This window comes from Lissotriton helveticus, chromosome 6 (assembly GCF_964261635.1).
Source record: "Lissotriton helveticus chromosome 6, aLisHel1.1, whole genome shotgun sequence".
In the NCBI taxonomy this organism is placed as follows: domain Eukaryota; kingdom Metazoa; phylum Chordata; class Amphibia; order Caudata; family Salamandridae; genus Lissotriton; species Lissotriton helveticus.
This window is the reverse complement of record NC_136067.1, coordinates 879,522,742-879,535,668: the sequence shown is the minus strand read 5'-3', so window position 1 is coordinate 879,535,668 and position 12,927 is coordinate 879,522,742. Positions and strand designations below refer to the sequence as shown.

Sequence of the window (12,927 nt, the reverse complement as noted above, 5' to 3'; positions counted from 1 at the left end):
TGCGCCTCCGGCCCCTACGAGCAGGCACCACAGCACTACCCAAGCTGCTGCGGCTACTACTGTCCTCCCCTTCAGCCACATCCAGGGCAGGATTGTGAGCAGCATTACTGATCATCATTGCCTCTAGGGCACTGGTTATTTTGGCTATGCCCCTTGTGACCTCTGCTGTATTTTGTGTTAGGCTTTCCTGCATATTGTTTCCTCTCCTGCATAGCTGTGCAGTGGCAGTGGCAAGGCGATTCAGCGCCCTGTTGGTAGCGCGGGTGTCCCTGCGCCTTGTATTCTCTATGTGGTCCATCTTATCGCACAGCTGTGTGATAGCAGACGTAATACCAGCAACTAGGTTGTCATTTGATTTTACCATGTCCCTGCTGCAATTGGCTATATCAGTAATGCCCTTCCCCATCTCTCCTACAGTTTGATTGAGAGCACGGAATTGCCGGTGGCAGGCCTGGATGGATCTGCCCTGCATGCGCTGGATGCGCACCATGCTTCCCTCCAGCCCCCGGAAGACAGTGCCTTCTCCAGTGCCTCCTGCAGTGCTGTGCATGCGGCGACGTCTTGGCATGGTGTCTTCATCAGTGTTTGCCTGCAGTGCAGCATGAGGCATAGGTGGAGTTTGCTCAGCCTGATCTAATGCTGCCTCCATCAAGGGCAGTGTGGCCACGAGTCGCCTCCTGGCTGGTGGTGTTGCAGGTGCAGCCTGTTGCATTACTGGGGAAGTCTCCGGTGAGAATACCAATGCAGGTGATTGTGACAGGTGTGGGGAGTGTGGAAGGTCGGGGGTGAGGCCTGTCTCCTCCTCCTGTGCAATGCCACTTGTGTCCTCCTCATCTTGCGATGGTTGCACATGGCTTGGCCCTGCCTCCTCACTCTCCTCCCTCGCTGCTGCAGTCCCTGGTGTCGATGTGCCTTGCTTGGCTGATGGTGCCCCTAGGTGTAAATAAGCGTATGTACATTGATTGTTACTGTGTCACAGTGACTATAAATAAATCTTTACACATTTAACTTTCATGATTCTGCAATACTTTCACTGCCTTGCTGATGTCTGTTCAGTTATACATGGTCTAATATTAGCAGACTACATTTCCCATTATGCATTGCTCCTGTATAGTGCTAGCAGTACTGGACTGGGCTTGGCCTGTGCTCAGAGGTTTAAGGGATGCTGCTTGGTATGGGGTGTTGTGCTGCGCATGCATCTTACCTTTTGATTTGGCTCGGGCTGAGCTGTCCACTGCTCCCAGTCCCACCACACTGTCTGGCTCGATGGTAGACGCCACCAACTCCTCCAGCTCAGTCAGGGGGGGTGCTGGATTCCTGCCTCCTCCAGTGACACCAGCCTGTTTATGCAGCTCTGCAAGCTTCCTCTTGGTTTGGCTCCTGAGGTCATAGAATCTTTTCTTTAAATCCTCCATGCTCCTGCTGGTGACTCCCACTGCATTTACCCTTTCCACTATGTGCAGCCACAGCTTTCGCTTAGCTGACTCAGCCATGGTGAGGGAGAGCTTCCCAAATAGTTGGGTGTGCACCTTGACCACCTCCTCAACTAGGAGTTCAAGCTCAGTGTTGCTGAACTTAATTTTTCTCTTTCTCTCACTGCTGCTTGACATTATTCCTGGGTTTTCAACACAAACAACTCTCCCCCTGCTCCTCTCACTGTGTGCTCTGCTCTGCCTGTCTCCAGAACTTTCTAATGAGTTGCACCTGGCTGGGCAGGCACTTCCTGGGAGGAAGGGGGAGGGTGGTTGCACCTGATTGGCTGTTGTGTTCAGTTTCACTTTTGTTTGCTGCACGTTTGTTTGTAATACCGATCGGTATTTACCGATCGGTAGTACCGATCGGTATTTGCCGATCGGTATTACAGATCGGTATTTCCAATGCATTCCTATGGGACTTTTGGCCCATAGGAATGCATTGGAAATACCGATCTGTAATACCGATCGGTATTTACCGATCGGTAGTACCGATCGGTAAATACAGATCACCCGTTACCGATTTTTACCGAATCGGAATATTTTTCCGATTTTTTACCTACATATCATTTTCCGATTTTTAAATACCGAATCTGTAAAAATCGGTAAAATTCGGTATTTAAAAATCGGTAAAATGGATTTACCTACATCTGGCCCCTGGTATCTTATCCGGTCCAGGTGCCTTCCCAGCTGTTACTGCATTTATTGCTTGCATTGTTTCCTCCATACTAACGTGTAATGGGGAACTATTTGGAAGGATTTCATGATCTTGTAAACTATAATCAATATCATTAACAGAGGATGAGTAGAGTTGGGAAAAACGAGTTACCCAGGTATTTGCATCTAGAAAAAGGTCCTTATTACAATTCCCCTTTTTGTTACCCTTGAATATCAAACGCCAACAGGTTGATTGGTCATTTGTTTTGCCTGCAATAATTAACTCAGTCCAAATGCTATCTTCACAGTTTTTTTTGCCTGGGTTAGTAACCTCTTGTAATAGATCCTTTTTTCCCTTAGGGTAACTATATCTTTGGCCTTCGTTGCCTGAATCAGATTTTTTTTGCATCGCGGTATTCTTTATTGTACCATGGATTCTCCAGTATAGCTACCTCTAATATCCCCTTTTTATATTCTTTAGGAACCTTACTTAATATTGGCCCTAATTCCTTCACCAATCTATCATGCATCCCCATAATTGGAATCTCTTTTATAGGTAGGTTTATGTATGGGGAAACTGTTCCAACATAAATATCATAAATCTTTTTAATAGTCATTTCATTCCCCATTATCAAGGGCCATCTAAGTGCTCTACGATTGTTCATTAATAGTGGTTCAATTGGACTACTACTAGAATCGCTTTTCCTTAAGGTACTTAGCTGAGAGAGGCCGCGAGTGTCTGACATAAGGGGTAATGATTACTCTCTGTTCTATCCTCAATTACTAGATCACATACCATGGGCCACAATACCAATGTATAATCTATACAGCTTTTGGAACTACCCCTGGTAAATGTCGGTAAATTTGGGCTGTCAAAAGGCAATCTTCCGTGACAGGCACGTAAGCCATAACCTGAAACCAGTCTTAATAGCTGTGCAACAGCAGATGTGCAGGGTAATACTGGGCTGCTGTCCAGTGATGAGATGTTGTTGGCCATATCCTCATCCTCAAAAATGTTTTCAAATCCAGCCACCAGTTTGAATTTGCGGTTGAAATCACGCCCCACAATTATCTGAGCAATTTGGTTAACTGTGGTTAAAAGTTGATCCAGATGTTCAATAACTTCCGATTCCTTACTGGCTACGTTCGGTCTACTATATATGTTAAAGATGTAGACTTCCCTTTTATCAGGCGCTAGAAACCTTATTCTCAAAATATCCTGGCAAGGGGAATCAATTTGCTTAATATCAACACCTAGAGTCGTTTTTATCCAGATGGCAAGACCTCCTGAGGGCCTCCCTCTAACTGACGGGATAGCAGCAACACTAAAAGTTTTAAAGCCTACCTTGTAAGGGCTTTCATAGGCCCAAGTATCTTGAAATAATATTATTTCACTTTTTCCAATGTATTCCTGCCATACTACATCCCTTTGGTTTCTCTTAATCCCTGAAATATTCCATGAAGTAAATTTTATATGTGTTTTACAATCTCCCATATTGTATTCATAATCAATTCCCTCAACTTCATTTTCTGATCTTGGAACTTCCTCACAATCATTAGCAAGTTCACAGATAAAATTATCATTATAATATCCCCTACGCTACTCTGAATTAATGAACCTGTCTCAGCATCCACACTATTCGTATCCACCATGCCTTTTAATAGTTCTTCAGGATTCCTACACACTATATCATTCTGACTATTATTAAGGTTACCTATCTGGTCCCTTTGGCAGATATTCATACTTAGTTCTCCTTGCTCCTATTTTAAAGTACTAGAGGAAGTTCCCGCAGCTACCTTGTCAGTAATTGTAGGTCCCAAAGCATTAGGGGCAGTTACCAGTATTCTTTCCTGTTGAACTTTGTGTTATTGTCAGTCTTGAAGATCTAAGTCTGATAATGCTTGAAACCTATTAGATGTCATGTCTGGTGAAAATCTGTTACCTGTATTCCCAGCTTGCGGTTTATAAAAATATCCTAAAGTGAGCGCACTGATCCCAGTGTTAGGAGCAGAAGTTGTGTCACGGTGGTGTAGAAAGTAGTGAACCACCTTTCGCCTACGAAAGTGAACCACAATACAATCACCCATTATGCTCTTGATAGATTGCCCTAGCCACCCTACTCTGCGAACTATTAAAATCTCATCAATGTCTGAAGGATGAAAATTCTTATGTTTAGTCAGCCAGTCGACAGTTTTATTCCTTAGATCATTCCAGTTGTCTCTCTGACCAGCCCTTAGTATGGGGACACCAGCCAGAATTAAAACATAAGGGCACGAAGCCGGAGGAAGACATAATACCTCCATATTAGGAATCAAAGAGTCATTAGTTACCTCGTCTCTCAGGCTCCTAGTGGGGGCACTCACACCGTCTTCTTTTACTAAGGATACCATATATCTATTTTGTGGACCCTGCGAACCTATCATATTCAGCCCTTCAGGTAGCACCGCCAAGCTACTTTCCCCATTGCTAGGAATGAGGTTATTCACGTGATTTCTATTGCTTTTCCCATCATGTACAAGTGGTAAGCGACTATCCACCATTATCCTTGAGTCATCCCTTTCCATTCTGGTTAGTTGCGGACCCACATTATTACAGCTTAAAGTTTTTATTGCAGACTCTAAAAGGCTAATTTTATCCCACAGTAGAGAAAAGTTTTTTCAACCAAGTCACGGACACAAGTTAAAACCGCCCCCAACCGTGCGCCATTCAATTCTGCATCAACCTCAGTCATAGCTCCCTTAGTGTTAAAAATACTCGACACAGGTAAAGGCAAAATCATGTCAGTTTGTGTTCCAACTGGGATGGTTTTCAGGGGGAAAGAAATGCCATAATGGTTGATGTTAGTACAAGCAATAGCTTGAGTGAACTTGCCACCATTGCCACCCTTTGTTTTTCTTATCCCAGTCCCCGCTTTCTTTTATCCGGCAACTTTTCATGATGCCACATTTTTTAAGGCCCTAGTCCCAGTGACTCCACTTGACACTACTGGAGTGTTTAGGGGCATTTCGGAGGGAGGAGGGGAAGAGGTAAGTGAAGCACTTGTAACGATGCTGGGCAAACATTCTCGGGCAGTATCCCCCAATGCAGGTGAAAGAATACCTGTTGTTAAATGTCTCTGCAGGATAGACGGGTCCAAGGAAAGGCGTCGCTCAGTCAATTCTATCTCTTGGGTTAAGAGTGACTCCGCCCTAACCAAAAAAGCAGTGCACAGAAATAATATCGACTCCAAAATATCGTTTGGACAGAATATCGAGTTTGAAATATCGTTTGGACAAAATATCGACAGGACAGAATATAGACAGCCAAAATATCGTTTTTAAGGTAAGTGAAGTAATATCGACTGTAAATAATATAGAAAGTGAAAATATCCAAGTATATAATCTAGATAGTAAAAAATATCGTTTTTTAAATAATATTTAATTATTTATAGTGTTTTTTCATGGTATAATATGTGTGAAAAGTGTCATTTTATGTTATAATTATTTTTAATTAATGATTTTTTTAAATTATTGTGTAATTTTATTCTGTAGCGGGTTGTGGGTTTATAGGGGAATAGGGTGGGAAGTAATTTAATTATAATTAATTAAATATGTAAATTTATTTATTGGTAGTAATATTTAATTAATTGGTAATTAAATAATATTTGTTAATTATTTAAAATTTAATTGGTAATTAATTTAATTTTATTGATTAATTGCTAATTATGTAAATTTAAATAATTTATTTCCTGTAGCGGGTTGTGGGTTTATAGGGGAATAGGGTGGGAAGTAATTTAATTATAATTAATTAAATATGTAAATTTAATAATTGGTAGTAATATTTAATTAATTGTTAATTAAAAAATATTTGTTCATTAATTAAAATTTAATTGGTAATTAATTTAATTTAATTGATTACTTGCTAATTATGTTAAATTAAATTATTTATTTCCTGTAGCGGGTTGTGGGTTTATAGGGGAATAGGGTGGGAAGTAATTTAATTATAATTAATTAAATATGTAAATTTAATAATTGGTAGTAATATTTAATTAATTGTTAATTAAAAAATATTTGTTCATTAATTAAAATTTAATTGGTAATTAATTTAATTTAATCGATTACTTGCTAATTATGTTAAATTAAATTATTTATTTCCTGTAGCGGGTTGTGGGTTTATAGGGGAATAGAGTGGGAAGTAATTTAATAATAATTAATGAAATAATAACATTTATTTAATTGTATTTAATATAAAATAATTGTAAATTAAATTTTAATTATCAAATAAATAATTGGTAATTAGTTATAAATTAGTATTAATAGGTAACTAATTGAAATATTTACAGTTTTTGGTTTTTGGGTAAAGGGGTATTTTTAGGGTTCAGGGTCAGTTTTTAGTTTTGGGTAAAGGGGTATTTTTAGGGTTCAGGGTCAGTTTTTAGTTTTTGGGTAAAGGGGTATTTTTAGGGTTCAGGGTCAGTTTTTAGTTTTTGGGTAAAGTGGTATTTTTAGGGTTCAGGGTCAGTTTTTAGTTTTTGGGTAAAGGGGTATTTTTAGGGTTCAGGGTCAGTTTTTGGTTTTTGGGTAAAGGGGTATTTTTAGGGTTCAGGGTCAGTTTTTAGTTTTGGGTAAAGGGGTATTTTTAGGGTTCAGGGTAAGTTTTGGGTTTTTGGGTAAAGGGGTTTTTTTTAGGGTTCAGGGTCAGTTTTGGGTTTTTGGGGTACAGTGTAAAAATAAAGTAAAATTAATTTACATTAAATTAATTTAATGAAATTTAATTAAATTAAAATATATTAAATTAATTTTAAATAATTTAAATTAAAAAAAAATATTATATACTTACCAATAGAATAGTAATTTTTACTCTTTTGTATTTGTATGTTAATAATATTGGCTATTATTTAATTAAATTTTGTTACTATATATATATATATGTTTTAAGAAATATGAATAAAAAATATTATTTTTTTTACTTTCATTAATTATTTAATTATTAAAAGTTATTTTAAGTATTGTTAAGTATATTTTAGTAATTAATTTTTTATATTAATGTAATTAAACATTGTTTTTATTAAAGTCGATATTTTTTACAACGATATTTTTGTAAACGATATTTTAAACTCGATATTTTTGTACTTACCTGTTTGTATATACAAACTCGATATTCTGTCAGTCGATATTTTGTCAACGATATTTTTTCCAGTCGATATTATGTCCCTCGATATTTTTTCAGTGATCCCAAAAAAGCATCTAGCGTATCCGCAACCCTCTTACATTTTTCCATTCTAAAATGACTTTATGGGTTTAACAAATCGAAGAGTTCTCTATATCGTTGCACAGTACCTTTATACTTTAATGGGTTGCAGAGTTTATTGGGAGAATAATTTGGGGTCCAAGATTTCAGGGGGGTGGCCCAGCCTAGCCTCTTCCTGCCTCTGACAGGCTCGGATGGACCCGCCCTTGGCCCGGGATTTGCCTGGGTGTAGCGCAGGCACGCCCCGCGCTGCGGGAACCCCAGCCCCCTCTTAAGCGCCTCCTGTCGCGTGCGACGCTGTGCGCGGCCTGCTGCCGCAAAGGATGATGGGGATGTAGTCCCCGGATCTCTGCCGGCAATCTGTGTCCCCGGTGCTGGTGCCTTTTTAGGAACAGCGGTGTGGCAAGCAGTCTGGCAGAATAACAGGATAACTGGATAATGCGTTGAGGGAGCCCTGGCCCCCTCTTAAGCGCCTCCTGGCACGTGCGCTGCTGTGTGCGGCGTGCTGCCGCAAAGGATGATGAGGGATGTAGTCCCCGGATCTCTGGTGGCAATCTGTGTCCCCGGTGCCGGTGCCTTTTTAGGAACAGCGGTGTGGCAAGCGGTCTGGCAGAGTAACAGGGTAACAGGATAACAGGCTGTGAACGAGAAACAATGGTTCCACAGTGGACGTTAGTGCGTTTCCGAAAACCGACTGAATACGATTCGACTCCTTTAGAGACTGCACAAGAACGCGTTTCTGGCAGCGTATATTCACAACTTTACCCCTATAATACTACTAGCTTGGCTATAGACACTTTTTATAATTATTTAGAGAACACTCCCTGTCGCCGTGACTCTGTTGAGCCCACTTCTCTCAAAGAAATTGTATAAGGATACATTTTGGCTTAACCATCAACTTCACGTCCTGTAGATGGTCTGATGGTCTTACTGCCAACACAGACCGAAACGTCGACAGTACATCTATTTCCTCTACCGTTCTCTGATTTCAAGGAACCGACTACTGATTTGTCAGATCGTTCTCCTTCCTTTTTTAACTCCTGGAATGGATTTTTGCATATTTGTTTTATAGGTTAAATTATAATACCTTCAACATTACTCTTGGTTGATTCCAAATATAATTAGCTTGTTTTCCTCTTTGTATATATTAAATATTTGTTCTAATGAAGAAAAGATTGCCCTGTTGTCATACATTTGATACTTATATAAAAATGTGTTCATTTATAAGAAAAGCAATTCCTTTTTGATCTGTTTAAATCACTAGTTCTTCATTGACCAGGCTGAACAAAAATGAATGTGTTATAAACAACAATTTAACTAACCCTGGGCGTAGTTTGCAAAGTAGCGCTACGCGAAGCTACACGAAGTGCACTTCGCACTACGCGAACTTCACGTAGCACTACACGAGCTGCATAGTAGCATGTTCGCACTGTGCAAGATGCGTTATCAATGATTACACAGTGCGGACAAGCATCCGGCACTGTGCAATCATTGAAAACGGCATCTTGCACAGTGCGAGCTGTAGTTTTCTGCCGCTCGAGTAGATTTTTACTCGAGCGGCAGCTTTCTCAACCCGGACTGGTAGTTTCTCATCGCAAGTGGTCGCGAGCATGCATGACCACTTGCAATGAGAAACCTGACCTCCCCGCGTTGAGAGTCTCGCCAGGATGTCATTTTGCTGGCTCGCGGTCGCGAACATGATGTTGAGGAACGCGAACAAGCAAAAAATGACCGCTACGCGTGTTCGCACTGTGCTACGTGCAGCTCGCGTAGTGCGAAGTTGCGCAAACTTCGCAAACTACGCGAGCATAGCGTAGTGCTTCGCCCAGGGTTAAATTTAACTACGATTGTGAACCAAATCCCTTGTAGGCACTCCTTTACTTATTACTGTAACATTGTAGCTGTCTGCAGTTTGAGTTCTTGGTTAGATGACAATTTTGTCTACTCTTCTTCTCTAATATTAATACTGTTAACAATAATAATAAAATGCATTTCGAAAACAAAAGGCTTGCTGTTTATTAAATGTCTCTAGTAAAATGGCAACATTAGTGAATATTTTTTTTAAGTAACATTTTTATTGCAAGCATATGGTATTTAAGCAGTGACATGTTATAAAAAAATGTATGGCACCAGTTAGCAACACAAATAAAAAGAAAATGTAACAATTGCATCAGTTTGCCGAGACCAGACCAATAGGTTTTGCCTTTGCTTGTTTTAGGAGGGTGATGATGCTCCAGTAAAATGTTTGTTAATTTATGTTTTGGACAGCAAAGAGCATCATTTGCTTTTTAATTAAGGGAAGAGAAAATAATCAAGGCAAGTTTTCTTCATCATACCCTAAAGCCTCTGGGAGGTAAATTATATTTCATTGCTAGAGTTGCCCTTTCATTTGCATAAAGTTATCTAATGTTATGCAGCCTTCTTTGCTGCAGTGGGGAGGATAACGTTCTGCAGAGCCTTTTAAGAAGACATAAGCCTTGGTCCTGGGAATACATTTACTTCTATTCTAAGACACACTGTGTCAGTTCAGTAGAGTTATTTAACACACCGGTTTAACTTTGCTGTGAGTAAACTGAAAAACAGGCCTACTGTAACTGTTAATGCGTGTGACAGCAATTACACCCAATCAGAAGAGCACGAGTGGTTATCAGTTCTAATTAGAAATGTAATTTTGCGAAACTGTAATTGATTGTGCCCAACTGTAATTACTTCCTAAAATAATTGCATTATAATCACTTAAGACTACAATTAACAATGCACAGAACGACTGAACGTTGCTACAACGGTTCCCTTTTAAAGACGTTGCTTTGCTTTCATCTTTGGTACAAAGGCGCCGCATCCCTTTTGTAGAAGCTGAATGTAAAAAGCAAACTATGTTGCTGCTGGATATCTTTAATGTTGTTATTAAAATATATAACTATTAATTACTCGAAATTGGATGACACACTCACTGTTTAACTGTACCTCCGAGCATTACATATGTATTTGTTAAACGCATGTTCACCCAATGGTATCTTGACGCTGAATAACAGATGTTTCCTGTTATCTAACTCAATGGTACTCATTTTATCGACATCAGAAGGATGAACCTGTGCCCATGAGGTCGATCAAAGGCCCCTAGAGTGGATGCACTAGTTCACAAATTCACCAGATGTAACACAGGCCCCCAAGCTCCAGGGCACCCCTCAACGCAATACTCTATGCTATGGAGCTCCTGACTGAGTCTGGGGCCCCCTCAATTTCCGTTACACCAGTGCTAGACCCGGCTAAGGAGATGGGGATGCAGTGCTTAATTTGAGCCGGAGCTTTCCAGTGTTGAGCAACAGCACTTAATTGGTTTCCGGTGCTCGGCAACGGCACCTAATTGTCAACACCACACTTAGGGCAGTCTGCCACAAGGTGGCGCTGCTCATGTCATTTAGAGATGAGCAGTATACCAGTTCTTTAGGAAAACAATAGACATTAACAAATTACTAATACCTGCCTACTCAGCCATTCCTTTAGCTTTGGGGACCTGGAATAATCTGAACTGTCGCATTTACATGCGAGAGGGATGGTTAGTACTTGTTTTGGCAGCGATGACAGGGGTGGTGGGTTGTGCAAGCTGCAGTGGCCTCCTGGTCAGAGCCCTGGCACTTAATATTTTACAAATTAAGCACTGTAAGGGATATGGGGGAGGGACACAGCTCCACGGTAATTCTAACATATGTTGATTGTGGCACTGATTTCAGAGTGAGTCAGAAAACGGTGTAACACATGAAGCGCTTGCCCTTGGCATGACATCAACAGTGGTCACGCTGTCCGCGATGTGACAGAGAGCGTGTATTCAAGTACTTCTGTCGGCTTCCATTTCTGTCTTCAAGACCAAGGTTGACGGCTTCCCCTCTGCTCAGCGTCCAAGTATGTTAGTGCAGGGACGCCAGCTGGGACCTGCTAGTTAAGAACCAACACTTGGCCATTACCTCTGCTTCTGTTATTATCAAACCATTAAAAAACTGCATTTCAGAGGACACAATTTCAATCTGTAGAATTCTACCCTTGCAAATGGGACTTGTGAATTTTAAAACTCCAGCAGCATCGGTGGCATCGCAGCATTTGTAAAAATCATTGTTAGGGGCACAAATGTACTTGTTTCAAGAAGGTTCTACGTGTAAATGTAGGGGAACACCCAGACACTAGAATGTTTGTGGGTATTCTTATAGCCCTTTGTGTGTAATGTTACTCCTTTCATTGGCAGGAGTATGTGAGTTCCTGAGGTGGAACTGGGGAAGGGAACAATTCCATCTTCTCCATGGAATAATAAAATAAAAAGTTAATGGTGCCACTGCACATTTCTGTCAAACTTCTTTACAGTGGAGGCTGGCACTGCTCGCGGGTGACGGGGTGGGCGCACGGGGGAGACACATGGGGGGGTTACAATGTAAAAAAAAATTAACACTTACCATGCCGCCGGGTCCCACGTCTCTGCTCCTGCACTCCTGCCTCCGACTCCAGGAACAGGAAGCAGGCAGCCAGGCTCCCTCCCGTAAGCTAATCACAAAGCAGAAATGCAGCATTGTGATTGGTCTCATCGCTGTGACACAGCGCTCAGCCAGGGACTGCAGGGGTGGCCCTGTTCTCCACGCAGGCTGTAATGCGGCCTGCATGGAGAACAGGCAAGTGTGCATTACTGTTTTGGGCGGCCCGAGAGGGTGGACCAAACATTCATTGCACACTTAGGAGAGGGCAAACCACTCCTCCCCTGCTCCACAGGCCTACCCCGCCCTCTCACGCAAAGCTGCTGCAGCAGGAGGACAAAATACAATGACAATAACATTACGTTATTATCATTTTCTTTTCCTTTCCTTTACTGCTGCAGAGCAGTGGGGCAACACTCCTAGCCACCACTGTTTCTTTATTTGGGAATTTCCACCTGGAAGAACGTCTGGAAAACGGAGACTGTGCTAGTTTTCCAGGAACAAACTTGGAATTCATTGAGAATTCCATAACATTTGTACGTTTGCTCCATACATATTAATAATTGGTTAAGAACATTTTCTTTACTTTTTGTCCTAGATATTTTGTAAATTGGACTGAGTATTAGCAATAATAGCAGTTACACTCATATTCCCCAGTGTTGATCCCTCCTTGTGCGTCTAATATTACCCACCACTCCAATAGCTGTTTCGCTCTGTTTGTAAACTTTAGGTTTGTTGAATGAGATAACCTCAAGCTTCCTCTCTTGTTTTACAGCCCCAAGATCCTCCCACCCTGCTTTGTACCACTCCCTTCTGTTTCTGTGCATCACTGTCATAATGTTTGACTTGACTTCACTTGAATACATTCACCAGGGCCAGCTTAATCATTTTTCCACTCAGTGCAACGCAACAAGCCACCATGCTGCGCCGTGTGTAAGGGAAAGGGCAGCAATGCTCTGTATTTACCATTGTACAGCACATTCCTGTCCTTCCTTAGCACTGGTACGGTTTTGGCTGCCTAGCTTCAACACAGGCACCCTTGCGTCTTGTTGCAAGAGTGCCCGCATTGCAGGCAGAATTGTTTTTGTGCAGGAAGGCCCACCTCCATGCA

General features: G+C 41.2%; 2 protein-coding genes across 2 annotated transcripts in view; one reads left to right on the top strand and one right to left on the bottom strand.

Moving 5' to 3' along the window:
• LOC144761329 (uncharacterized) overlaps nucleotides 1-1,610 on the bottom strand; it is a 33,766-nt gene extending 32,156 nt beyond the window's left edge. Inside the window, exons 1-2 of the mRNA XM_078646770.1 lie at nucleotides 1,205-1,610; nucleotides 590-933 (exon numbers count right to left, since the gene is read on the bottom strand). Coding sequence (XP_078502896.1) covers nucleotides 590-933; nucleotides 1,205-1,610 — 750 coding nt within the window. The remainder of the gene's footprint in view (nucleotides 1-589; nucleotides 934-1,204) is intronic.
• SLC35F1 (solute carrier family 35 member F1) overlaps nucleotides 1-12,927 on the top strand; it is a 1,021,228-nt gene that overhangs the window by 801,403 nt on the left and 206,898 nt on the right. The window lies entirely within an intron of this gene.